The 27,702-nt window shown below is 36.9% G+C and overlaps 4 protein-coding genes and 1 long non-coding RNA gene across 5 annotated transcripts in view; 2 read left to right on the top strand and 3 right to left on the bottom strand.

Moving 5' to 3' along the window:
* Positions 1 to 1,212: 1,212 nt before the first annotated feature.
* Positions 1,213 to 12,190, bottom strand: LOC132205802 (uncharacterized). The gene is made up of 7 exons (XM_059635108.1): positions 12,027 to 12,190; positions 4,374 to 4,483; positions 3,374 to 3,658; positions 2,686 to 3,059; positions 2,026 to 2,391; positions 1,540 to 1,761; positions 1,213 to 1,458 (listed from the first exon to the last, which is right to left on the bottom strand). Exons 2-7 carry the CDS (start codon positions 4,471 to 4,473, stop codon positions 1,342 to 1,344), a joined length of 1,464 nt encoding a protein of 487 aa, XP_059491091.1. The 5' UTR covers positions 4,474 to 4,483; positions 12,027 to 12,190; the 3' UTR covers positions 1,213 to 1,341.
* A 338-nt stretch (positions 12,191 to 12,528) lies between these two features.
* LOC132192524 (cathepsin B) lies at positions 12,529 to 14,544 on the bottom strand. Its single transcript, XM_059612520.1, has 7 exons — positions 14,406 to 14,544; positions 13,998 to 14,134; positions 13,610 to 13,828; positions 13,344 to 13,544; positions 13,145 to 13,289; positions 12,973 to 13,089; positions 12,529 to 12,916 (listed from the first exon to the last, which is right to left on the bottom strand). Exons 2-7 carry the CDS (start codon positions 14,109 to 14,111, stop codon positions 12,714 to 12,716), a joined length of 999 nt encoding a protein of 332 aa, XP_059468503.1. The 5' UTR covers positions 14,112 to 14,134; positions 14,406 to 14,544; the 3' UTR covers positions 12,529 to 12,713.
* Positions 14,545 to 14,632: 88 nt separating this feature from the next.
* LOC132192525 (uncharacterized) lies at positions 14,633 to 16,232 on the top strand. Its single transcript, XR_009441342.1, has 4 exons — positions 14,633 to 14,690; positions 14,793 to 14,856; positions 14,924 to 15,064; positions 15,159 to 16,232. It is a non-coding gene; the product is annotated as an uncharacterized LOC132192525 (long non-coding RNA).
* On the bottom strand, positions 14,704 to 19,006 carry LOC132192523 (WD repeat and HMG-box DNA-binding protein 1). Its single transcript, XM_059612519.1, has 17 exons — positions 18,811 to 19,006; positions 18,612 to 18,726; positions 18,405 to 18,556; positions 18,246 to 18,354; positions 17,953 to 18,195; positions 17,638 to 17,892; positions 17,444 to 17,585; positions 17,294 to 17,388; positions 16,800 to 17,238; positions 16,494 to 16,720; positions 16,299 to 16,433; positions 16,065 to 16,244; positions 15,835 to 16,007; positions 15,678 to 15,781; positions 15,472 to 15,629; positions 15,129 to 15,407; positions 14,704 to 15,077 (listed from the first exon to the last, which is right to left on the bottom strand). The coding sequence occupies exons 1-17, from the start codon at positions 18,885 to 18,887 to the stop codon at positions 14,829 to 14,831; spliced, it is 3,132 nt and encodes a 1,043-aa protein (XP_059468502.1). The 5' UTR covers positions 18,888 to 19,006; the 3' UTR covers positions 14,704 to 14,828.
* Positions 19,007 to 21,989: 2,983 nt separating this feature from the next.
* LOC132192623 (LHFPL tetraspan subfamily member 6 protein-like) overlaps positions 21,990 to 27,702 on the top strand; it is a 33,392-nt gene continuing 27,679 nt past the window's right edge. The window contains exon 1 of the mRNA XM_059612661.1: positions 21,990 to 22,143. Within this exon, the coding sequence (XP_059468644.1) occupies positions 22,042 to 22,143 (102 nt within the window). The 5' untranslated portion in view covers positions 21,990 to 22,041. The remainder of the gene's footprint in view (positions 22,144 to 27,702) is intronic.

Consider the following 27,702-nt stretch of genomic DNA (forward strand, 5'->3'; position numbering starts at 1 on the left):
CAAATTGCCGATTTCTCATATATCTTTATGTATACGCGAGGGGTGCTGCTGCTACTTTTGATGATTGTCGGCGAACGCCTCGAGCGAAACGGCCAAAGTGCCGAGCTGAGACTCTTGCAGATTCGAAATGGGTGTTTTTGCGGTAGTGAAGGGTTTTGGGAAAAGGTGGCGTAAGTGCTCGGCACGGTTTTCTCTACTTAGTCACGTGCAGCAAAAAAGGAGAATAATTTTTTAAAATTTGGCAAAAAAATTCTTATTCCTCTCAAATCATAATTACTCATAATTTAAAAAGCAAAAAAGGAAATTGTTTTCTACTTTTCCATAAATTAAAGTAAACTTGAAAGTCTTCAAGCTTTCATTTTATTTTATTTCAGACTTAATTGAGGTGATAATAAGGATAATAAGTTGATTTTATGAAATTTTCAGTAATTTTGACTTTTTTGGATTTTGGGCGAAACATTATTAAAAAAAGTTGTCGTGAAAAGTGAAAATAATCAATTTTACTATAAAAAAAATAAGTTTTTTCGACAAATCAATGCTATAATATTTGATACAATAACTTGGGTAAATTTGCTTTTTAAACCATATTTAAAAGAAATAAATTGTCATAAATATCAATAAGGCCTATTTTCAACCGATAAGACTCATTAGTATTAACTTTAAATCAATTTTAGGCAACTTTCTGACATGTAAGTTGCGCAGGTTGCATATTTGCAAAAATAATATCAGCATAATAATATGCAGATCTCCTAAGTCAAGTAAAGATATGTTAAAATGTAACCTTTTAATGCTTTCAGCGGTTGCCAAACAAAATTAATTCCAAAATAAAACAAAATATAATACTGCGCCTTAAATTTATTCACCTTCTTGTTTACTTGTTATTTACAAATTTTATTTTTTAATTTTATTATATTATATTTATATCTCATTAACAATAAGATTAAAAATTTTTAAACTTTACCTCTGCAAAATACAGTCATCTTTGCAGGAGTGTGTGTTTGTAGACCTTATTCTAATTCTCAATTTTAGTTCAGAAACGCAGTTCGAGTTTCACAAGAGCTTCTTTTTTTACATCACAGTGACGCCAAAAACGTACGTCACCACCAATGAACACTTCAGAGCACTTTTTAGTAAACAAATACCTTCTTAAAATCTTAAAACTTGAACTCAGTATGCAAAACTTCTATTTTGAGCGGAAGTATTTTTATTTAGTTATATACGAAGATTGTGAAATGAAGACTTTTTAACTTAATTTGAAATAATATACTCATGGCACCATCACTCATCTGAATTATCCCGTACTTCTGTTTGCGGTATAAAAGAGCTTAGAATGTTCTTAAGTTACATAATGACGCAAGGCATGGCACAGCAGACGGGCAGACAGACGGGGACGGCGGCGACGCCACCACCTGAAGATTTGCCGTCGTCTTTTGAAGAAGCGCCTTCCTTCATTTTGGCCTGCAAATAGGACCAAAAATCAACAGTTGTTTGAATATTATTAAAATTAAATGAAATATTTAAGAGGAAAAATAATCTTACATGGATGGGCTCGTCTTTCTTGGCAAACATTTCCACGCCTGGTGGGTAGTAAACCGGAGGGCCAGAAATATTTTTCGAGAGCTGCACCACAGGTGGCTTCTCAGGCTCAATTTTTCGCTGCCTGATTGGCGAAGGAGGGGCGAGGGGCAATTCGTTGGTCATGTACTCTTTGAGAGGGGCTGCTGGCACAGGATTCTCATTGTGCATGTCACTGGTGTCCACCTTTAAAAGTTTGAATAAATTAATAATTTTCTTAATTAGCTAAATGGCACCAAAACTTTTGAAAACCAAAATATCTTAAAATTGAAATTTACTTTACGTTCTGGACTTTTTCATAGTTAAGAATTAAAAAAAAAAATAGCTTCCATTAGCACAAATTTTTTTAAGTTGTCAATTATGCAATATCTTGTCCGTAAAGAGTATAAAAAAAGGAATATTTTCCTAAAGAATTTTTTTTATAATGTACAAAATAAAATTCAAATTTACCGTGTCTGAAAATGATGCGAGGAGTTCCTCGAGTCTCTTCGGCGGTTCTGCCGAGGGTGGTGGGGTCATGGCTGGCGACGGGAAGGGTCTATGAGGCGGCTCACCCTGCATGGTGGATGTGTAGTGGAGGCTGTACGAGTTGGGAGGGCGGTCGACCAACAAGGGAGGTTCTTTCGGCGCTTCGAGGGCGCGAGGCTTCGGCAGGCCAGCGTACTTGTAGGTGATCACTGTGTCGTCTGGCTTGGGCTGGTCAATCGGAATCTCGTACGAGTATGTGTTAACAATGGGAGTGGACACGACGGGTTTGACGTGGGCACTGTGGTCAGCGGGAATCTCGTACGTGTACGTTTTCACTGTTGTGGTCACCTTAAATAATAATTAATTTATCAATTAATTTACAACAAATTTTTAAAAATGTACCTAAAAAGTTTTTCTTTTTAGAATTTTCTTTTTAGTTTTTTTAATTGTAGTTTAGAAAGCTTTTGCTGCTGAATTCATTAAAATAATATGTTATTAAAAATCTTTAAAAAAAAAAATAGAATAACAATTGCACTTAATACAAAAGCTAGAAATTTTAATTGATTCTAATTTTAATTTCAATAATTCTACATTTTGTTTGCATTAATAATTTTTTTATTACTAGCTTTGCGCTTTGCCTACCTGTCTGGTTGGTGACGGCGCCCTCAATACACTTCCACCAGGTGCAGGTGCCCTTCGACTCAGGGAGGACGACCTTTCAAGTTTGGGCGACGGTGGGTACTGGAGCTCCCTGCGAATGGTGTTTGGAGTGCCATATGTGTGGTTGTCCACCTGCTGTTGCTGCTGGAAGGTCCGGACGACGCGACTCACATGCTGGGCCGAGGTGAGCTCGTTGGGCTCCAGAGGGGTTGACTGCTGTGCGTGATGCAGGTCAACCAGGAGACTGTCCAGTTCGTTCAGGTTTTGCCGAAGTCGGGTGTCCGGCACTTCTCGCTGGGGAGACGGACTGCGCTGCTGATACTGATACTGTTGAGACGAGTGCTGGTGACCGCCATCTGAATTTGCATGTTAAGATGTAATTTAAGTTATTTCTGGAAACGTTTTATGAATAAAAATTTAAAAAAAAAATGTGTATATTTATTTTAAATTTTTTAAATTTGTATTCTTGAAAAAAATATATAAATAATAACATTAATGAAGGACCATTGTTGGGCCTTGATAAAAAAAGTAAAAATTTTAATTTTATTTTTAATTCATTTAGCAAAAAATGTTGCTAAGTAAACATTCTTTTATTAAAATTGAAAGTAACTTTCTCATTTTTATTTTATATACTTTCTCTCTGATTTGCAAAAGTTCAATAATGATTCACCTTGGGGGGCCGATCCAGATGAGGAGTGATACTGATACTGGTAGGTCTTGTAGGAGGAGAGCGTGTGCGGGCTGGAGGCTCTCTCGCTGACCACAGTGGTCGAGTTCATCGGCTGCAAATACTGGATCCCGCCGGCGTGTTGCTGTTGCGGCGGCTGCTGCTGGCTGTGCCCGTAGTGCTGGCGCTTTGTGGTTGTGGTCGTGGTCACGTGGCCGTTGGTCAAAGAGTTGCCCAGTGAAGAGCCGGGTCGCGACACGCTGCTCTGCAGATCTTCCAGCAGCAAATCTGCAATGCAAAAGGTCACAATAGGGTTAGAAAGTAACAAAACAGGAAATGCAAGGTAGATAAGAGGGGCATGAAATTTTAGTGAACTTTGATGTGAAACTAACAGTTTTTGTTGCAAAAAAATAATAAAAAAAAAAATTAACAGTGAAATAGTAAAAAATTCAGACAAATGAAAATTTTCTTTAAATAAATTTTAATAAAATAATGGACATTAAAGTATCTGTTGGCTAACAAAAATTGGCACAAATATAAATTTTTTTCCCATTCTTCTCCAAAAATAAATTTTTTATGCTCTCTTTATGAATAATTAGTTGTGTGGTTGGAATTTAATCACATTAAAATTCAAGTTTCAAGTATGGCCAAAAGAAGAATAATTCAATTTCATAAAAACATAATATTCGGCAACCAAAGCATGACTTAAAATTCACTCTTTTAATTAAACTACAATTAGGAGGTTTATTCAGTAGTTTTCATCACAAACTTTTAATTTGTCACCATTAACGTCATTGATTTCTTTATTTCTTATGTGCATTTGTGTAGTAAAAAATTTATAAATTTATATTTTCTAGATTATAATTTAAAAAATTTAAATCACCAAAAATTTCCACAATTTTGAGCCGGAGTCATTAAAGGACAATTTACTTTCAATGTAAAAAATGTCAATTTTTTTTTAATATTTATTCGAAGGAAATTGTTTAATTCCATGAATTTTTACCCAGTGATCCGTCCATTGGTGACCCATTGTCCAAAAGAGAGGGATGTGCCGCTGAACTAGTGGTGTAAGTTGTGGTAGTTGTTTGGCGAATGCTCGTCATTTTTCACAGTCTGAAACAACAAATCAATAAGTTAAAAATAATAAATTGCTGTGTCGGTGGCGTCCCACGCGGCCACTCGCGTTCATTCAGAATGCAAAAAGCATCAATGAAATTCATATTCTGCTTGCGGAGGAAGCAAAATAATAATGAGACGTGTATATCATCGTACACGCGGCGGCGCGCCTTGAAATTAAATTCGAGAGATGCAAAAGTGAAGTGAGGGAATGTGAGACCGTGGGCAGCTGGTCGGCATTACCCGTCCGTGGGCAGCGCACAACCAACCTGCTGCACCATCTCACTCGTCTCTGGTTCGCCCGTCGGAATTATACATTTACATGCAGGAATTAAAGAGATTTAAGAGATTTCAAACGCACTTCTCGGATTGCCTGCTCACAGTGGGCGGATGCGAGAAATGAAAGGGTTTATGCAAAAGCTGCAATTATCGAGTTGGAATAAATTCGGTGGGATTTCAGAGTGGTTATATGCGGGAATAATTAAATTTATGAATGGTTATTTCCAGCTGATGAACTTTGCGTTGTTAACGAGAACTAAAAAAATAAGTACCTCTGTCTGAAATTCTGAATGCGGGCTTTATCTAATTGTAAGCAAAATGCTTCAATCAAAATTATTTATTGATTGGGTTTATTATTTAAAAATGGAAATATATTCAAGCTTTTGTTCCAGTTTCTTAATTGTGACTTGATTTGTTAAGAACAATGATGAAAAAACTAATAATAGTTTTTTTTAATGAATTTTATATTAAAATAAAGTTTTAATATTATTTAAATATTTGCGAGTTGGCATATTTTTTCAATTTTATTTTGATATAGGTTTTTTCATATTTTTAAAAACCAAAATTATAAATTAAACACAATTAAAAGTGACAAATCAAATTTAAAGCACTATAAGAATTCCTCCCATTTATATAATTTTTGAATAATTGTGGGTAAAGCTTATACAAATAAAGTTGATACATGTATAGCAATTTATCTCTCACTGCATTTTTTCTGCAAAGAAAATATATGCAAAGAAGACTTAGCTAACTTTCAAATTAAATTAAATAATTTTAATCTTGAATGCTACAAATATTAAAAGCCAATTGATAACCTCGAAAACAAACTACACTGGAATAATTGTATCTGAAATAATTAACTCATTTCCCTGTTTATATTTTCCCTTGATTGTCTTTGAATCACCGCACCACCCACGGGTGCCGCCCGCGGAGAACGAACTCACGAGCACGCGGAGGACGAGCGAGTGGCGTAATTCGAATTGGACGACGTCACCGCGCGCGCAGTCAGACACCTCAGCTTTTTTGGGCCTTCCTTCTGCTGTCCCGCCGGCGCAAAAGGAGCAGCAGCTGCCAACCGATTGTGACGTCACCGAATTTTTTCCTTTGCCTGCAAATTAACGGCCCCTAACAATTTTTTGTAGTTCGACTGATGAAAGAACTTTAATGTAAAGAAATACGATTTTTTAGAACTTGAAATTAAAAAATTACAAAGTTTTTTATCTGTACGTTTTCCAAATTCTTTAAAAATAAAATGCGATAAAAATGAGTGTTTTAATTTTGTTTTAAAATATATTTGATGCACTGATTCAAAAAATAATTTTCTAGAAGATATTTTCTACTAACTTTAACAAACAAATTTAGATTATAAATTACGGAAAACAATACGAAAGAATATGAAAGGCTCAATAACAATCTACGCCTAAATTAAAAATTGTTTTTGGTAGCACATCTTTTCAGTAAGAATTATTTAATTTGCAATCATCCACTTTCAAAACGAATAAGAAATGACATAAAATAAACCAGTAAACAGCACTACATAAAATTTTAAATGTGCCTGGTGGGTGGAATCTTCAGGGATCATGAATGACCTCTAACCCTTGAACTGGATCACTACTTTTTTCACTCAATGCCTCCGGAGCAATAATCCCTGTCAAGCGTGTTGCCATAAATGGTCACCCACCAGAGAGACTGGACGGCTTTGAATTGAAACTCGTTTGATCTGACGAGATTTAAAAAGAGAAAGATGAAATAAAATGAACAATGCAGCAAAAGGTTTCAACCTTGATGAATGCATTTAAATTCCATACATTGATTTAAAAAGAAAATTTTCCTTCTACTTATATCCATATATACAATAGATGATGAATTTTAATTTATAATTTTTTTCTGTCTCAAGCAAAAAAAGCACATGTGCGTGCCTTGAAAGAATGTGACGTCACCTTCGGCGCGACACCTACAGAAATGATGCAAATGAGCAACGCAACAAACAGCATCTCTCTCTTGACTCGTCGCTTCTCGGAATGAAGCGAGTGAGTGAGTGACTTAAAATTATACAATTACCACTCACTCTCTTATACACTCCTAAATAGCCGATATTTACATATATGCGCGCCACTCGCAGCCTTGACTGACAAACGAGCAGCTGCTAATTCGAGATAATTGCTAATTACACGGTACAATAAAATTCGACAAACGACGCGCTGCTTTTTATGGAACTCACAAGGAAAAATATTCAACTAAGGACAAATGAGAAGATAAAGAGCAAATTTTTACTCCAATGAAGTTGTTTTTGTGTAGAAATCTGATCATTCACTAAATCAACGTTTCCTTGTAAAAAGGCAATAAACCTTGGCTTGCACGCCTACACTGAAAACGTCAACCCACGTATATAGTAAAATGAGGCAGGAGATCAGACAAACTTTTCATTTTTCTGGGTAAAATTCCTAAACATTAAAATTTTTTAGGGGTACTTTTAAATTTTCCACGATTGATCATCGTCAGAATTTTTATTTTTAGAAGTAAAATTAAAACTATAGCTTAATGGACATAAAAATTTTTGAACTTTTTTAGATCTTAAAAGGTCGTAATAAACAAAATTCTCGCTCTTGGACATCTTCAAAATGTTGCTATTTGCCTGTATTTTTGTACATATTTTAAAGATTAAATTGTTTTGAGAGAATGGCGATTTCTAATTAAAATGTGAACTTTTGTAAATAAAATATCAACTAACCTGTCTCATTCACAATCATAGTCACGTTTCACAACGCCATAGAAAATTTACTATTGAAAATAAAAAGTAGAACTCTTAATTTCATAATAAATTATTATTAGCCCATTATGAAGTTAAATAAATTGAAATTTCGAAAAAATTACATTTATTGTAAGCGTTGCCTGAAGAGTGCACAAAATTTAATTTTGATTTATATTATGTGCGAAAAAATCATAATTAAATTTTTTCATCATTTCATCTTTCAAACTTTATTTAAATGTGATCTTTCATTATACTTGAGATTGGGAACTCCTTCTTATATTTGAATCACGCAGCAACTTGTCTCTTCCAAGCAGTATGTCTAGAATGAAAATCTATTCTAACTTTATCTGAATAGAGAGCCTTGAGTTAGGCCATTTATCATCTCCCGGGTGCAGATGAAAGAGCTCTGCATGGGGCAACACACACATAGATAATGCATATTTAAATTTTGACACCGCCACGGCTTTGCAGATGAGGCGAAATGACGTGTTCCTCGGCGATAAAAAAAGACTACACTTCTTCTTATTATTACAACGTGGAGAATAAAAAAGTAAAGGCACGTGACCCAAATAAAAATATCAAAAAGCGCGCAATATAATGAGCTAAAGAGCTCTCATGCAATTCTGATGATGTGAAGTGACTCTGGCGCCCCTGGGCGCCCCGCCACCCACCCACCCACTCACCACCAAGCAATTTTCAATCAAAAGGTCAAGCAGACATTTCGTTTCTGACAAGCTCGACAGACGCGTCCGGCTGCTCAGGAACGAGAGCTTTTCTCAGTACTTGAGAGCCAAACGTGGTTTCGATGAGTCAAAGTAATGTGTTGAGGTCGTCAAGCGGCCAAGCCGCGTGCCAACTTTAATTTACTTTGAGCGCAAGAGATAAATTTGCAAGGGAAAAGAGCACCAGAAACAAGAATCAATAAAAACTACTAGTAGAAAGTTCTTAAATATCATAGATGGATTTTTCTGAATTCATGTTGATTAAAAATTAAAATCGTTAAGATTGCATTGTAAAATTTTTGAAAAACAAAACCGCAGATATTTTCTATGTCTCTGAATTTGCACAGCATTATAGCATATAGGGAGTTCTTGTTTCCATTTTTTTTTAATATTCAATTTTTTATCAATAATTCCCTTGCCCCTCAGTTGCTGAAAGGTTTATGTGACTAATTTATCAATTGTATCAATTAAATTTAAGTTAGGATTAAACTTTTAGAATTTTATTAAATAAACTATTTTATATCATAATTATCTTGAACTAACATATTATTTAAACATATAATTATTTTTAAATTATAATCATTTATTTAAAAAAAAATATTTTTTAACATATTTAAATTTTTTTTACATTTTTGCATTTTAATGAATCAATATTGTGGTTCATAATTGCACTATTTAAAATATAATAAAAACAATCTAAATTTTAAATAAATTTTTGACGGTAAAAGTATTATTATTATAATTTAATATTATTCATTAAATACCGTGTTTTTGTAATTTGGAATTCCAGGTCATAGCGTATTTATGTACATTTACATGCAAAATTAAATGGTTCTGAATCAGAAACTTTCATAATACTCCCCAAAATTATTTTTTAGTTCAAAGAGATCCTTATGAACCGATCAGATCAGTCAATAAGTTCAAACCATATCCCAAGTTTCCAGACGGTCGCAAACCCCCAAAAGTATCTAAAGACCTTTTGCCAGAACGATATTATGGCCGTATGCGAGAAGTCGTTAAAAGCCGGGGTCCGACCGTAAAACTGACCCAATTCTGCGTGTTTGGATTGCAACTCGGACAGAGAAGATAAATAATCCGGCGCGCGTTTATCCGTTCGCGTGTGCAAATGGTGGCCCCATAAATTACTCGGCGCCCCCGATCGGATCATCCTTGCTGTCGCAACAACTCTCTTCTTTTGTCCGACTGAAAAAAATTTGTGGGAAAAATAAAAATATGGAACGCCAAGTGAGTTGCTCCAAACGCTAAGGAGCCGCATCGGCACAAATAAAAATATACATAAGTCTAAAATTAACCCTTAAAGAAACACGTACGCCGCCGGTCTGTGACTTGCTCAGTTAGTCACCACGCTCAAATGAAGCGTGTTCTTAAGAAAAACACCGGACGCTTTTGTGTTGGAAATGACGGAACGAGAAGAAACTTGGAATTCGATGGGGTTATTTCAGGATCGGGGGTGGAAATGCTTTGCGTGGCTTTGAACTTAATGGAGAACAGGTGCACCTATACAAAAGATGGAGGGCTTGGTGTGACACAAGAGAGCAGACGAGCAGAGGGTTTCCAGTTACACCACTCAAAGTGTTTCAAAAACAATTCTTTTTGTATTAATATTAAAATTTGTAACAACGGCGAAATTATTTTATAAAATTTTTTAAAATATGTAATAAATTTAAAATGACATGAAACATATTGCAAAGATTATCAGATTTTTTTTAATATCACACCTAACAAATTCAGTTTTTAAAAAAAAAAAAAATTGGGCCAATTTAACAATCGTTTTCCTTGCAAAAAATTGCTCCTATTGTTGTAAAGACTTGATTTATTATGCCTTCTTCTTCTTCTTCTTCTTCTGATGAGATCAAATATCGGCATCGTTTTATTTTTGCTCATAGTTGTACTTTAAATAAGTCATAATTCATAATTATTCATTGGCTTTAATTTGCTTTCTTTTCTTGGTCTCCTTATTTATAATTTAACGGAAAATGTTTATTTTATTGCTTTCTCTTAGAAAAATTTCAATCTAAATGTTTATTTTGACCTTTACTTTTCATGCACCTTGGAGGTTGACCTTTAGTAATTTCAACAAGATTTTCCTCCTAATAAGCCAACTGCCGATCGCTATTATGCACTGAAGGAAATCTCAAGCTGGTGGTCTGCTGGCGTTACTTTTATTTAAAAGCGTCGCCGCCGGATTGGCTCACCTCGCATTATCCAAATCGGGCTGCGGCGATCCATCAATTCGCCAACAAAGAAATTGTATGACAAGCGGCAAAGGTCAGTCCTGGCGGTCGCCACTTTCCATCTGGCACAAAATCGATTCTCCCACCCACCCCGCAGCACACCTTGCAAAGAAATCGTGCCAATAAATGTCTCATCAGAAACGTCCTTTATTGCTCCGGACACCGTTTTGTTATTTAGTGGTTGAGACAATGACGGAATTTTAAACAGCTGCGGATCGCTTTATAATAAAGCAATAAAAATAAGCGACAAACATTTTGGCACATTCAGCCTTGCTGGCCGCACAATGAGCTATAAAAATTGATACCTCAAAAATAACTCAAATTTTATTTTTGTCCCCTCTTTGACAAGATTATGAAACTATTAATATTTGGGTCAAATTTAAACGAGTCAAGGTTACGCCAGGGATGAGCTTAAAAGAAATATTCAGAGAACTTTGAATTACTGCAGGCAGTTTGAGTTGCAAAAATAATCAGAGGGCAAAAATAGCCGCAGACAGCGGGACTAAATTTAATTGCAGTGTTCGCAGATGGGGCGGGTGCTGGCGCGCGCTCTGCCCTCTCGTCAAACCTTGTTGTGCAACAGGAAAAATTACTTAAACAATTTTTCGGTCGATGTATTATGATTGTTTGAAATTTTAATCATGATTTAATATTTAAAATAGCTCATATCAGCTCAATCAAATTTACATAAATTCTAATAAATTTAATATTAATAACTCAAATCAACTATTATATATTTTCAAATCTCTCTTTTTTAAAATTTCGTCCACATTCAGAAATCTTAAGTTAAAAAAATATGTAAAATTTCATAGAGACGACGACTATAGTAAAATGTAATTTTCAATATAGGAAATCCAAGACCGGTGTGTGCTTTGCATTTTGCAGTCTAGCAAGCAGGCAGAGTTTGGCGCGCGAGGTATTTCTGGTCCACAATTTGTTGTCTAACGCGTGATTCTAAAATTAGCCAAGCGTGAGAGGGTGGATGAAAAATAAATATCACACGCCGGAATCTTAGTCACAATTGGCGTCAATCGCTGTTTCGAGAAACTGTAAAGGCACCTAATTCCAAAATATTTATAATAAGATAGTAATTTTTGTAATAATTTTTCAAGAAATGAAATTTACATTTTTGTAACTGCAGAAAAAATGAATTCACTGAAAAGTTTTCCCAAAATCATTTAAAATTCTGTAGATAATACAATTTGTTATTATCATTTATTTTTATTTTTTAACATTGAATTTTCCAATGTTTTCTTAAACTAATTTAAAAGTAGCAAATATGAAGCAAACCTGAACAGGTGTGAAAGGGTTGTGCAATAAAAATTGTATTGCATTATTTCAAACAGAGGTTTTTAAAAGGCTCGCCAGCAAGAAGTGCAAATAAGGCAAGCTGCGCTGCAACCTTGCCGGTCAAACAAACGCGCGCGCGGCGTGATTTTTCTCCGAAAGTGAAATTTCGCGTGTCGCCGCCGAGATGCACCTGACACCGAAAATCGCGAATTCGCGGTCAACGGGGCCGAAATGCGGCTTACCTGCGAAGCACCGGCAGGGGCGAAGGTGAAAAAGGTCGCAGGTGGCGTTGGATGGGCTGGCAAAGTCGACGTCGGCCGCAAATCGGGCCGAAAAGAGCAGGGGCGCGAGTGCGGGACGCGGGTCCGTTCGCCAGCGAGCCGACTGCTCAAGTTTGGCTAGTAGGCGTGCGAGCTGAAGAACAAGTTGCTTCGCTTGTGGCGGCGAAAGTGGGGGAATAAGGTGGGAAGGATGCTGGCGAGAGAGCTCGCCTCTTAGCCTCTCAACGTGCAATGTACCTCATAAATATTTAGGTTGTATTTAAAAAACATTTTGGAAAAGATAAAATTTTTTTTTTCTTTATAAATTTTTTAATTACCAAATATATTTAGATTGCAAAAAAATCCAGAAATATTTTTGATTTTAATTTCAGATTTTTGATGCTATGATTTATATTAAAAAAACTGATTAAAACATTTCTTACATTTCGTAAACTTGGTATAGCTCGGCATAATTCAAATTAAATTTCTTTTTGAGCAAATATATCATTAAGTTTATTCAATTATCAGAATTATTTCCACAGATCAAATTGAATCGACAACCTATGCAAACTTCACATAATTATTATCTGGCTTATTAGCTATGTCTTTTAGAAAATATTTACCATACAAAATTCGTCATTTTTTTTACTCCCTCCTTGATTAATTTACTTAGGCAGGAATGCCAGCAGAAATTTGGCTTTCAATGCCACAGTGGTCTTGGCCCCTGAGGATCTTGAAGAATCCACCATCGCCCCAATCGTTGTTCCATGAGTTGGCCACCAGCCAGTAAGGGGTTCCGTTCTCAACACCCCAGCCCAGGATTTTGATGGCATGGCCTCCAAGGGCCGATCCAGTCACGTGCTGGTATACTCCTGAGCAAAATTTCAATTATTATCATTTATAATTAGTCTCTGTAGAAAATACTAACCAGATTTGTAAGAAAGGAAGTCGTGGTAAACGGTGAAGGCGCCTTCGACGGGTCCATTGGTCATGATTTCACGCTGGATCTGCTCGATATTGTTCTCGATCGAGTAGGAAGTTTTGCCTAATATAAATTAAATTTAATATTTAAAAATTCTATTACCAATAATAACACCTACCAAAGTGGAGGTCTTTGTTGTATGGGACATCATAGCCAGCCTCGCACTTCTTCTGGCACTTCGGAGTTCGTCCACCTTCCTCGCAAGCAGGCCTGGATCCATTGACATGGTGCTCACAGGGGGCAATAGCGTAGGGTTGGCAACCCTTTAAATAAAGTTAGAATAAATTTGTTTTATTTTAATAATGAATTTAAATTACTTGTTTTGAACCATAAAGGCCTCCGCTGACAAGACCCTTGTGCACCCAGTAACGCCAGGCTGCTCCTGGGAATCCACCGTTGCAGCCGAAACCACACAGGTGGCAGCAGGACAACAGGTCTTCGGAGGAGATGTGGACGTTCAGGGTTCCATTTGAGTGAATGCAGACTCGGTCAGAAATGGCTTCGACGGCTCCGAAAGCCTAAATAGTTGCAAATTAATTAATAATATAGTTTATTCAAATAATTTTTTTTATAATTTTTATACCCAGCAAGATCCACAAGATCCTTGGTCACGAACTTCCCTGAGGGTTGGGCAGTGAGGCCATTCCTCCCTAGCATCAAAGTTTTCAGGAAGATCAGAGTAACCAGTGCTGCCGACCAGGTGCTCCTTTGCAGGTAAGGTGTAGGATTTCGAGTCAGGATGAACTCCCATCAGTCGGGTGATGTATTTCATGGACACATGCTCGTGGAAATTCCTTCCAGCCTGAAATTGAATTATTATTATTGATTTATCTAAAATGCATTTTATTATTTAATTAAAAACCGCTGTTTACATAACAAAATATAGACAAATATCTAAATTTTTAATAAACAAAATAAAAATAATATTATATTGAATTAAAAAAATTAATAATCATAATAGAATTACTCACTTTCCAAGTAGTTTGAATGGAATTGATGTAATTAATGTAGTCCTCCGACAATGGATGAGGATCGTCCGCTACAGCCGAAGCTCCGATAAGAGCCACAAGAAATAGCCACAACATATTATTTTGGTTGAATTATCCTGCTGAAAATTATAAAAAATTATCAGTCCTAGCGAAAACAAAAAAGTATAGTTTTTGCTCTGATTGATCTGGATAAGAAATATTTATTACGAAACAATAGTGAAAACCAAACGACGCAAATTGCTAGATTTGCGAACTTGGCAAAAATAGTCAGAAGTCGATGATGATGTATTTTAATCTAAATTACGTTGAGGAATCATCTACCAATCTCCTGACAAATTGGATCAATGGTCTTTTTTGCAATTGCGTGCTTAAATTTAGTAAAAGAATTACCTGCTTAGTAGAATGGATGCCACAAACTGCGATTTCTTGGTAAAACAAACGGAGGCAATGACAAAACGTCAAGCCGCAAGAAAACCCTCGTGACCTCTCTTTGTACACCACGCCTCGTGACTTTGGATCACGTGACTAGCGCGACCAATCAGAGGCTGACAAAAAGCACCATCAGATTCAAATAGAGACAAAAATACATATTGAAGAAAGGAAGACAAAGTTCAATGGTCACAGTGGACGAGACGGCGATAAACACAATAATAGGACGTTGACCAAGATGTTTAGGTTCATTAAAAATTACTAGATAAACGTTTTAGCATAAATATTTAGCAATTTACATCATTATCTAAAATTTATTTTAAGAAAATAAAATTATGAATTATAAAGATTGGAGAGTGATCAAGAGGGTGTATAATATAAATTCTAATTTTCTGGAGTATCTTCGACCAAGGTTAAGTTTTGAGAATCATTTTCTGGAGTTTCACTTTCAAACTGAGTGTTTTCTTCCTTGTCTAAAGTTTCCACTGGTGTTTCTACTGATTCTGGTTCCTTCGGAACATCCTTCTTCTTAAACAAAAAGGCATCAAGTTTCTTCATAGCAAATTTTTTTGGTTGGGGCTCTTCCTGTTTCCCTAAAGCTCCGCGTTTCTTGCCCGCAGGTTTGTTGGCAGCCTTACACAAATTCATTATTTTATTTTTTAAACAAATATAATTTGATAATACCTTGAACTTTTTGATGGCCTCTTTTTTTAGATCAGCCAATTTCATCCCAGGAAATTCTGCCTGTAGGTTGGACTTGTTATTTTCAAACCATTTTTTGAATCCATCTACAGCGCTTCCATTCTCTTTTGCTTTGGCTTCCTCTACAACTTTAGGACTTTCCAGAGCAACACTGTTTGTATCTAGTGAGGTTCGAGATTGCTCTGAAAAATCAGACATATGCTTCGAACTGACATCGGAAGAATCCATTTGCAAGCTGTCTGGGGTGGCCGAGCGAGAAAACTGGACAAAAAAAATCAAGTGTTAATAAAATATAAGCTAAGTAAGACCAAAAGGCTTAATTTACTTCTGCATCTTCTTCAATGAATGAGTTTTTGCTCAGCAAAGTCTCGCTCAGAGGTGGTTTAGGTGCATTTTTCTTGAAAGGGTTGCCTCCGTTTTGAGTCGGAGTGCTGAACATCTCAAAACTTCTCTGCGAAGACAAAGCTCGTTTCAATTTGCTCACTGAAATTTGAAATAAGTAACAATGCAAAGTTTTTCCTAGTAAAATACTTTTCATTGGTTCGATGGTCTCTTTGCCACTACCAAATGATTCAGTGCTGTTAATCCTACTGAGGATTTTGTACCTTGGCTCAATTTCTTGTGATTCCTCAACTCTATAAACCAGAGAAATTAAAATTAGTATAAAAATTATTTATTTAATGTTTACATTTCAGGCTCTTCCTCTGATTCCGGTTGATCCACAAAGTCTTCTAGTCTCTCAAGTAATCTACTTTTGTTTTTGCTGTGGGCATATTGCCTGGCTTTGACTCTCCACTCTGCAGCCGTCATCAATTTGTAAATGTCATAAGCTCTGGTATCCATATCAGCAATACAAGCCATCTGAATTGGAAAAAAATTATTATTTAAAATGGAATAAAACCTAAAAAATCAACATACAGCAAATATTTTGAGCAAAGTGGTGTTGAAAGACTTGACGTTGCTGAGAACAGCATAGTCGTCGTCCTTTGGCATTCCTGTGCTGGGATCAATACATTTTGATGAGTAAGCTGCCCTTTTGGTCCGAACATAGTCTTCCTCGAGTTTGCCTTTGGCCGAATCACTGTCACAAATAGGGGCCTAAAGAGTGTGATGTTAGTAATGAAGAATAAAGGGAACTTTTCAACAGGATACCTGAATGAGGATCTCCCCCATAATTGGTCGCGGGGCTATTGGTGGATAATAGGCACCCTTGCATAGAATGGCCCTGAATTTCATCTCAGTTTCATTGACACCAATCAAAAAGTAGTGGCTAGTGGCCCCCTTTTCCTAAAAATTAAAATGAAATAAATCATTTTCAAAAATTTGTTTCAATATTAGAGTACTAACCCCAAGCCTTTCTGTGTCTGTCAGCACGTATGCAACGTTGTTTGAGGATATGACATGGATTTTCCCAGAGGAGTCCAAAAAGCATGGATTGCCTTCGTCAGTAAAGCCAATCCAGCGGAGTGTGCAGCCCGCAGGAACTGTCAAGTGTTGAGGCCTCTTCGCAAACCTAACAGAGTTGTCTCTGATGCTGTAAACAACATAGCCATAGTTCTGAAGGGCTTTGGTGCCTAAAATTATTATTATTTTTTTTTTATATCCAGAATTTTTAATTATATTTTATATGTTTAATTTATATCTTTAATTTACCTAAACCAGCGTGGAAAATGACCATCAACTGTTTTCCAAGGGCAGCCATGCTAACAATTTTGCCCCCGACAGAAATAACATCTCGCTGCATTCCTCCAATGGAGAAGAGCCTCACGCTTCCCTCATCCGTACCCACAGCCACAAAGCCGAGCCCGGCAGCCACACAAACAGCTTCTTCTCCAGGCAGCAAGTCAACCATCCACTCCCGGGAAGAGTCGCCGCCTTGCAGCATCTGAACAACAACCTTACTGCTCTCTGTGGATTCCTGTTTCGGACCGGACAAGACTAAAACCTCCTCCGTCAAGGCACACAGTGAATGGTCGAATATGTTTGGCAGAGAAAAGTTGTGATGGACACTAATATTGTGGAATTCGACGTCGATGGTAGACGTGTCCGAGTCATCTGTTACAGAAATCACAATTCCCACATTGTTGTAAACCTGATAAAAAGAAAATTTTAATTATACTTCAAAGTTATGAAGAAAAAAAATTAACCATAAATCGACGTTGCAAATGGGTTGGACAAGCACTCGGCTGAAATGCTTCTTGCATGAAATAGGAAGCCTCTACTTTTACTGCAGGCACTTGACCTAAAATTTTTGTTTTTAATTTTTTTAAGCACAATGCTTAATTATTTTTTAATACCTGTCATCACAGAGCCATCAACAGTGGCAGCACTCATTCGGGACTGTGCCCTTCCTTCAAGTAATTTATCCTCAAAGTCGTCCATTTCAAAATCAGAAGTGATTCCATCTTCAATTCCGTTATCAACAATAACTGGCTCGGGCTATGATGGAAAAAAGTTAAATCTTGCCAATTATAAATATAAATTTAATCACAATTTCAACTGCAGGGGGAGTGTCATCATCAGGAAGGCTGATGGTGACTATTCCTAAATCCCCTTCAAAGTTACAAAAGGCAAGGGACTTTTCCTTTGGCTTCCAAGCCAAGCCTGTCACATTGGTTCCTCTGAGATTTTTCTCAGTCGCGATCAGTTTGTACCCAGAGGCGGAATCAAAGAGAGACCAGATTCCACCTTTGGAAGTGGCAACCAACAGTCGACCACAGGGCGAGAAACTCACAATACTGAAAGGCTGAAATTTAAAACCGATTAGAACATAAAAGAAGTTTTTTAAATTATTGAAATGAAAAACCTGGACCACAGTTGGATTTTTAATGCTCATGATTTCATTCCAGGTGCCTCGCTGGTACAGCTTGATTGAGTCTTCGTAAGGCACTGCCAGAGTTTTGCCACTTTTTGGCTCCCAAGACATTCTGGCCAAAGTGGTTGAAGCATGAAAATCATTTGAGTTTGGGAAACAACTTGTCCACGACTGCACTTTCTGGCAGGTAGAGATTTCCCAGATTCTAACAGAACCATCACAACTTGATGAGGCCTGCGATTTGAATATTAGTGACATTAACATTATCTTGCTGCGGTTTTTACAAGAAATTCTCCTTTGGGGTCAATAGCAACAGACAGAATTGGGGCTGTGTGGCCCGTGAAGAGAGAATCCTTGAAGGTTTCGGTGTCAGTCACGTGAATGTTAAAATCACTAAAAAAATTGAATTTAATATTGTAATATTTGAATTTTTTAAATAGCACCATCCTCCAGAGGCCAATGTATTTCCATTTGAGGAGATCGACAAACATGTAACAGGTGCAGACGCTCGACTTAAAATTCCTTCATTGGTCATATCTTTCAGGGAGTAAATCGCCACCTTGTTGTCGTCACCAGACACGTAGATTTTATCTTTCTAAAAAAGTTTAAAAAGTAAGAAAATGTGTGTATTTTTTTAAATGAGAACTAACCACAGAAACGACGGCAATCGCATTCATGTTTTTGGTGCCCAGTGCCTGAGGGTCGTCGTCCTCGATGCTGCACCATTTTCTAACGTCCGAGTCTGTTCCGCATGTCAGGATGTATCTGTGAACGTATTAATTTTCAGAAATTGGCCTAGTAAAATTAAAAGTTGTCAATATGTCAATCTTGCTTGTTGTTGTTTCATACCTGCCGTCTGAACTGAAACAAACGTCGGTGTGGCCAGAAGAATGCGCGTAGCGCGTCGGAGAAATCTCCAAAGTCATCTTGAAGCTCCAGAATACTTCAGTCTCGGTTTTTAATAACAAATTTCCCGAAATAATTACAAATTTCGGGAGTTTGTTTGACACTCACGGAGAGCAGGTGGAGCTTCCCGCGCAATCACAGCTGCCGCGGAAGGATTTCATAAAGTTCCTACTTGCGCGCCAAAAAATAGTTCTTTGATAATTCCTGATAATTCGCTTTTTTAAATTTTATTTTTCAGCTACTCTTGCTGATTTAAAGATCAAAATTTCTTTAATTTAAAATATTGATGATTAAGAATGGGAGCTCATCATTTTTTCGTATTTTTAAGTTTTCTTCAATTTCAATATTTTTAAGGCGCGAATCGAATAGCAAGTGTCGTGCTTTGAAAATATGGACTGAATAAAAATAAAAATAAATAAAGTGAAAATTGTGTATGCCCTGGTATTCAAAATAGAGATAAGATTGCTTTGACGAACAGTTGGAACAAATTTTTGTATCACAGCTAGGACATTAGCAAAAATAATATGGATTAAATTTTTAAAAGCAATACAAATTTAAAAACTATAATTTTTAAATTTTACGTTCGTTTTCTTTATTATTTACACAAATTAACTAATTTGCTTTTAATATTTTAATGTATCTGGGTTTCAAAGCATCCTTTCTGTTTAACTTGAACACTTGTAAAACAGATTCGACGTAGAAAATAGAACGATTTTTTTGTTATGCAGTAATTGCGCGCGCGGCGCAGTTACGTTGAATTACACAAAGATAAATGCTAGGATATAGCTGCAGCTTATCCACAGAGGTGGAAAAAGCATTCCAGTGTAATTTTAACAACACGCTTTTCACCAGACAATACGAACCTTACTTTTTGCAGTGCCGTATGCGTGTGGAATTAAAATCCATTTCCGAGGGAGTAGCTCGGTTGCATATTTAGCGAGAAATTAGAGCACGTAGAGTTGTTTCAATGTTCTCATAAAAGGGTTAAAAATGAGAGATTTCCACTACAGTTTTCTGCCTCCCATGAGGAAAACGCATATTAATACACTCTGCGCAAGAGACGGAATTTCGCACATTTTGGTTTGCGAGAATTTGATGTGAATTTGAAACGCCGCGATTAAAATGATTGTCGGGAGCTGTGCATGTCAGAAGCATTTATTATATTTTTACGCTTCCATTTTCCATTTCAAGCATATATAATCTGTAGGGAGCCGCCAGAGGCATAATATAAAATGTGTGTATTTACTCAGGTGCTTCATTTCGCAATGCCTCGTGGGAGGAATTCTGCCAGGAGACATTTTTTCTCTCATCATATCTCAATTACACCCTATCTTCACAATCCTCGCTCAAATATCCGCAGTCAAGAGAGGAAAAATTTAGTGATATAAAAATGAAGGGTTATTTTATACAAAAAAAAGTGTGTGAAAATAAAATAATTCTTTAATACCCTAAAACAAAAATAAACCGCAAGTCTATCGTTAGTTTTTATTGCTATAGCTGCGCATATACACTTTCAGAAGCTCTCTGTTCTGCTTGAAAAGGGGAAAGGGGGCATAAAACGCTTTTCTGAGGGAATTATTATTTTGAGGTTGTCAAATGATGTCCCCAGCTTGTGAAAAACAGAGTGAGACAGAGTATATGAACCAAGCCAACCTTGAAATTACTTTGCGTCTCCCAGCTTGAGGCACCCCTATCCTCGCGAAAATAAAAACGTTTTTTTACTGCAAGCAAACAAAAAAGCTGATGTTTGTGGCGAAAACGCATAAAAACCACTGGACTTGTGAGCATGTAATGAAACTCCCCCTGGTTAAAGATAAATTCTTCGCCTAAAAAATACAACTCCAAATTGAATTAGCCAGATGCCTTCACGGTGAGTGTTGGCCGCGCGAAGATGCTTCCTGTTTATGTCATCCCATTGCATTTACGAGCCGTAATGGGTGAGGCGGCTATGTTTATTCTCACCCACCAACAATCGCGAGGGCACATTACACTTCACACACACACAGCGCCTTTGCCTTTTAATGCTCACAAGGCTCAAAGAAGAGAACCTCTCTTCAGCTACGTCAAATAGCCTGTATATGATTATTAGTCAGTGGCGCATTCAGATGTAGCAAAGACAAATAATTGAAACTTTTACAAAAATTCTAACATGTAAAAGAGTGTGAAGAAATTCACAGTCTTAAAATTTGGCAAAACTTAAATTAAAAAAAGAAGAAATACAGAAGGGATTAAATTTAAATTGTATATTTTTTTTTCAGATTTGACAACACTCTAATTTTCAATCCTCTCAGTAAACGGAAAATTCCTTAACAAAAGCGAACAAAAGCTTTGTATTTGAGGCGCGGGACACTACTATTTTGATGAAAAGTTGGTAGACAATCTGGGCACTAACCTTGGAGACTCTAGAACAGCTATTAGCCAAATTCACCCTCTGGAATACTAATTTACATTAATTATCTAATAAAATTTAGGCGAAAAAACCTCATCTGTGTATATATTTAGCTACTTTACAATTCCTAATGCAATAAAAACTTTTAGGTTTTATTTTTAGAAACAAAGTGGGCAAACGTAAATAATGTTCTTTCTGAGTTACCTAAGGCTGTAAGAAAATTCACACTCATGTGTTCAAAATCAGTGTTTCAATAACACATCTTGTTGGTTTTATGCAAAAACGATTTGAATTTATCAATTTTTTTAATTCATTTATAATCTTTAACAGGTTTTTAAAGAATTCAAGAACATGTGAAACATTCTACTTTTTTTGGAATAAATATAAAAATAATTACAACAAAAAGTGCCAGATTAAAAAATTAACAGGGCGCAGGATTGCTATACAAGAAAAGTCCCCCATAGTTAGTGTGACTAAAAATATTCACTGTGGAAACTTTCTGTTCACCTTTTCCCTGCATAGCATACACGCTTATATAAATAATCTCTAATAATAGGGATGCTGGTCGTGTATCATTGTACGCCTCTGATGGGTACCGCACCTAGGCGACCCATCGGGCCCTGTGGTTGTGAATGTGCCGCGACCAACATTGGTCGGTCGGGCGGGCGCTCCTCATCTGGCAAGCGAGCGAGCCGAGCGGTCCACGCGGCTTGAGTGAGTCAGTCGAGAGACGACCCGCGAGTCGAGAGGATCGCAGCACGGCGTACATTCACAGCCGCGACAGCATGGCCACCTCGCTCACGGGCATCGGCATTCTCTGGGCCTTCCTATCACTGATCTCGGCTCTCGCTTCCTGCTCCGGCTACTACCTTCCCTACTGGATCAAGGTCAGTTTTATCAATTAAAAAATACATATTGCCATTTTATAATGTACAATCAATATTTAAAACAGTAAAATCTACCGATTTTTGAAGTATATATAATAATTATTGCAAAAAACACACACAGCAATTATGTTCATTGGTATTTCTATTTTGAATTTGTCTGGAAATTCTTGAAAATTGATTTAATTTTGAAGGTAAATAATATTTTTAACAACTTTTGACTTAGAAAAAGCAACGATCCTCAACAATTTTGATCATTTTGTTGTGATAAACAAACGTGACTGGTTCAATTTTTGGATTGTTTCAAATCGTGATTTAAAAAGCTGCCTCTCCTGCATGCCAGGAGAGCAGCAAAACTCGATTTGCAGGATACATTTGCGATTCAACAGATTGCTTATGAATTTTGAACGAGATTTTCGGCCAGAACGACCTGGCAAGCGAGCTGCTTTTTTTATTTTATCCCTCCTCTCCTCTCTTCTCTTGGTTTGTTGTGTCCCGACGCACCTGCCACGCCGGAATTTATTTACTTTGTTGTGCTTCAAGTTCAAAACACACGCCAGCAGCCGCTCTGACAATCAAAGAGCTCCGCTCCGTTGCGTTTCAAAGAAAACTCGTAATATTTTAAAAGAATTTCAAGCTAATTTTAGACAATCGATTTTTAGCTGAAAAAATTAATTAAGTCGAGCGCAGTTAACACACAACGGCGTGAAATATGGCCCGTTTTCGTGACTTCAACGCGAGGATGAAAAATCGCTTTTTGTCACAATTTGCAGGCGGCACAAAGTGAGTCACAGAGCAAGAAAAGAGCGTGGCTTTTAGAAGGCTGAAAACTCCCCTTGTTTGCTCTCTGCTTTCGTCCTATCTTGAATTATTGGGAGGCTTGCGAGCTTTTCTCGCCTTGAAGCAAAAAAATAAACAACCACGAGGCGGAGACAAATTAATAGCGTGACAACAAGTATTTTTCAAGAGAATCAGAAATTTTTAAAACTTTTCTTAACAGAGACTGGAATTTTGCTCAGCGGACGCTATTTGAAATGAAAACTTTTCCAAAACAAATCTTTTTGCCTTTTTATATTTCAATGTTTAAGTTTTGAGACAACTTTTTATGTGTATCAAGTTTTATTGTCATAATCTTAAAGTGTTTTGCATAGAATATTATTTGAATTACTTAAAATTGTGAGTATTCTGCAAAATTCCACTTAAGATCTAAAAAATTATATTTCTTGTTCGAAATTAATTTCAAAAATTTGTCATCTTGTATAAGATCTTCTGTGTAAAGCAATTTGCTTTTCCCTTATATTTAACACATTTTGTATTTCCTCTCATATTTAATTTTCCAAGCGCGAAACCTGGCAAAACAAAGGTGCAGCGCGCAATTTGCGGCACAATAAGGGGTAGAAACACCCCATGCGCGAAATTAAAAAGCGAGTGGCAGGTGCTGCGAGAGAAACGCGACACTTTTCCACCAAAACGAGCGCTTTTCGGCTCAAAATTAAACAGCGTCGAGGGTTTGGGCATTGTGTGCCGACGCCGATTGTATTATGTAGTGAGCAAGGGCTGTTTGTTCACCTCTGTAGGGGGGGTGGAAAGTAATATGGCCCGGCACTCTGGGAAAACACACGTGAGTTGTGTGTTGGTGCTTCGCGGCGTTTACCTGTTGGCTGACTGAGACACGCATCGCCAAATTAGGGGCATTTGTGTACACCATAAAGCACTATCTCGATATACAGCCACAACGCTCTAGGGACCTTCCCTTCATATACATACAACTATAATATACATGCACTTGCTAATTATTTCGCTTCGGATATCGATTCCAGCTGTGGGTACATAATGTCTCCGCACTTGGGTTTACCTTCCTTTGCCTAGCAGCTATAGAGCGGAAAATTGAGCGGCGGGACAAATATTGAGGCGCGTACATAACTGACTAGAAGGCGTTGCAAGTTATATATTAGTAAGTAGTTGTGACGCAGAAGCGTTCCTGTAATTTAAAGCGAGAAAACGTTGCCTTTTGCCGTGTAGAGTAATTAGTAATCTTTTGATGAAATATTATATGAGTCGTTTGAAGCGTCAATTAAATTTTTTAAAGAAAAGTTTAAATAAAATAATAAGCAAATAAATGGATTAAATAGATTAATCTCTAAAAAAAATATGAAAAAATAAAAATAAATCATTATAGTTTACAAAAATTGCAAACCCAAATGCAAGCCTATAAAGATCCATCAAGAAAGTAGTTATATACATTTTTTTTCTTAGTACAAAAGAACTCTTGGTAGCCGATATTTCTGCTTTTAATGCATCATATACCAAAATTTATTGTGCATGCAATTATTGCAGAAGTTCTCTTAATATCATATTTTATATCTTGATTGATGCATCATGTTGGAGGTTGGAACCAAAAGAGCTTTCTTTGTACACCATTTTCTGATTTTCTGCCTGAGTTGCAGCGCACCATTAAAACATCCATATCAGCAGAAAAGTCCTCCCGCGCTCGAGATTTAGCGAAATTGCCTCTCTCCAAGGAGAGCAATAATGAATTTTCCGTGCCTCCCACGCTCTTCCGCGAGCAGATTCTTCGCCATTGTTCCGCGCCGATTTCTCATTCGGCTCCATTGTACTCGACGACAGGCATTTGAGAGAGCAATCAGAGGAATCCGACTAAAATATATCCAGTCTGAAATTGCGGGGTCAGAAAATTGTGTGAAAAGGCCAGAAAGGAAGGCAGGTGTGGTTGGGCAAAAAGTGCCGAATCGATCCGCTGGCAACGTTTTTGGGCGGCGAGATTTTATTGAAGCTTTTCATGCCCCGGACGTGTCTGTCCATTACTTTTCCAGGAAAGGAAGGTCTGAATTGAAACGTCATAAACGATCGCAGCAATATATTTATTTCCCACAACACTGTTGACTCCTTTTATTGCCTTGCAAAAGTTTTAAAACGTTATGAGAAAAAAGATAGAACTTAATATGGGGCTGTAAATAGTCTGGAAAGTTTTTCTATGCCCACTGAAAATAAACATTAAATTGAATGTTTTCATTTTCGTGCTGATTTTTTTTCTCATGAAACTTTTGCACCTTAACACCTTGCGGACATATCTCTTTACCTTTATAACTTTTTTCGTTTTGGACAAGCTTTGGAAACTTTCTTTGAAGACGTACTTTTCCATTATAAGATTCTTGCCAACTTTTGAATACCACATTTAATGTTGGCAGTAGAAACTGAGAACGAGTTCGTATTATCTCTTTGTCTCTTGAAGAGCGTGCGTTTTCCGTTTGTTCAAAAAGTTTCGAGCTACTTTTTTATACTGCCTGACCTTTAAACTACTTTGCCTTATTTCGGAGCTCATCCTTCCAGCGCGGTGCAATATTGTTCATTTTATGGAACAACACGTAAATGAAAACAAAAAAGGGGAAAAGGCGGCCTTGGTGATGCGTGTAATATTTTCTCGAAACTGCACCGCATCAGTCTCGCACGCAGCCGGCAGGCAGCTAACAGATGGCCCCGCGATGCTGCGCGCCTTCCCTCCTCCTTAGCTGCACCAATTTATCATAAAGAGCATATTTTAAGCGCGAGCTAGCCGTGTGTCACCTTTTACGCCTTGAGAATACAAATGAGCCTAAAAAGTGTATCACATTTTAGAAGAAACGCGGCGCATAAAAAGAGAAGGGCGAGAACAATTCCTGTGGGGCGTGTTCAAGTGTTTATCTCCACAAATTTTACTACGTTAGACATTTTCTGGGGGAAATCGTTTTTTTTTTCATTAACAATTTTGAACACACACTAGGGGAATAAAAATTTTGGATTTTATTCAAATTTATTTGGTTCTGCAGCTTTCGCTTCAAATCAAATTTAAAAATCTATAATTTTTTTCAATACCCAAAATTCCTCAGGGGTTTGCAAGCAGATATTATAAAGGTGACTTAAATTGTAATTCTATATAATTTCTTAATAAAAGTGAATTTTACATGCGGAAGTTTTTACTTCCTTTTCCAATAACGGATATAGTTTTGTTTCATTAAAATTTTCCTGCGCAGATAAGAGTTAGCAATCAATTGTAACCCTTTAACATTTCGTTTCCCCAATTTATTTCTGGTTAAAGAGAATTCTGGAAGGAATTAAAACGACCTAAAATATTAAGCAATAAGCACCCTACTGAGTGAGAACTTGAATTGTCGACTTTGATATCTTTGTTTACAATCAAGAACTTCATAATTAGTTTATAGTCAAAAGATTTGACTTAATGATTGAATTTTGTGCAAGACAAAACGGTTTCAAAGGGCGTAAATAAGCATCCTGATGAGTCGCCTGCAGCAATGAGAGGCTCAAAGGTGTATAGAACCCTCGCAAACCCAATTAATAACGATGAAAGCCCTATCAAAATTGGGATTGTCTGTTTCGCAAATACAAGCGCGTACATATTAAATTATGCACGGAGAGAACAGCTTTCCCGCTTGGGTGTATGTTCATTCGGCAATATGTGCCGCTTGTATAATTACATTGTGACACACACGCAGCGAATTTGAATAATGGAGCCCGCAGGCAGGACCAAAACTGAGAGTCGGTCGGTTTGGTTGCTGCCGGATTTCGCAGGCGTGCGTGCCATAAATTTCACTCTATTGTGTATGCCATAGAGAGAGTGGAGAGGAATAAGTTTTGTTTGGAACCTCGTTATTCCAAACCCTCGACTCGTCTCTATCAAAAACACACTCCTCGACACGCAAATCCAAAATCCCTGCGTACGACGCGCCTAAATTTATTTGCTGATCAGCCAACGTGAGCTCTTTTGCTGACAACGTTGAAATGCGTGCACGTTTCGTTTGGCCTTTTTACGCTTCATTGTTTGATCATGAATATACTTGCCTCCAGACCAACATGATTTTCAATTCATTGAGTACGTTCAAGATAAATAATATATATAATTTCTCAGACTTGGCATCGCTCTCACTTTTCCGCTCCCCGCTCCGCTCTCGTCTTTGAGCAGACTTGTCGCTCCGCTCTCGCTCCGCTCACCAAATTTTTAAATTTCTTCGCTCCGCTCTCGCTCCGCTCTCAAAATTATTCGCTCTCGCTCCGCTCCAAAGAGCGGAGCGGAGCGCAGGAGCGGAGCGAGAGCGAGGGAGCGATGCCAAGTCTGTAATTTCTATTTGGAAATGAGAAACAATTCATTTCAAAATTTTTGATTGGAAAACTTTTTTTATCAAGGGTATAGATTAATACAAATGACGATGAATTGATTAAATGGTTCTTCCTCAAATTTTTGTCAGTGTGCATGTGTTTTTCTGTTGACGATTCAATTATGTAATTAACATTTTACACTTATTATTGAGAAAATATGACGTAAAAGAAGATTTATTAACACAGCAGTATTCATAATTTTTACCACTGAAAGTTTAAATAAATAAATGCAAAATTTTTAAGATGAAATGTTAGTAAAATCTAATTGGTCGACCAAATAACTATTTTCATGATTTGATGAGGAATTAATTAAAAATTTCCCCTCTGATTGTATAAACAAAGAATCTGGTCATTTATTATTTGTAATTATTTTTGTTTGTATGCATTCAT

This window comes from Neocloeon triangulifer, unplaced genomic scaffold (genome assembly GCF_031216515.1).
Source record: "Neocloeon triangulifer isolate White Clay Creek 2 clone unplaced genomic scaffold, ASM3121651v1 ptg000003l, whole genome shotgun sequence".
Taxonomy (NCBI): domain Eukaryota; kingdom Metazoa; phylum Arthropoda; class Insecta; order Ephemeroptera; family Baetidae; genus Neocloeon; species Neocloeon triangulifer.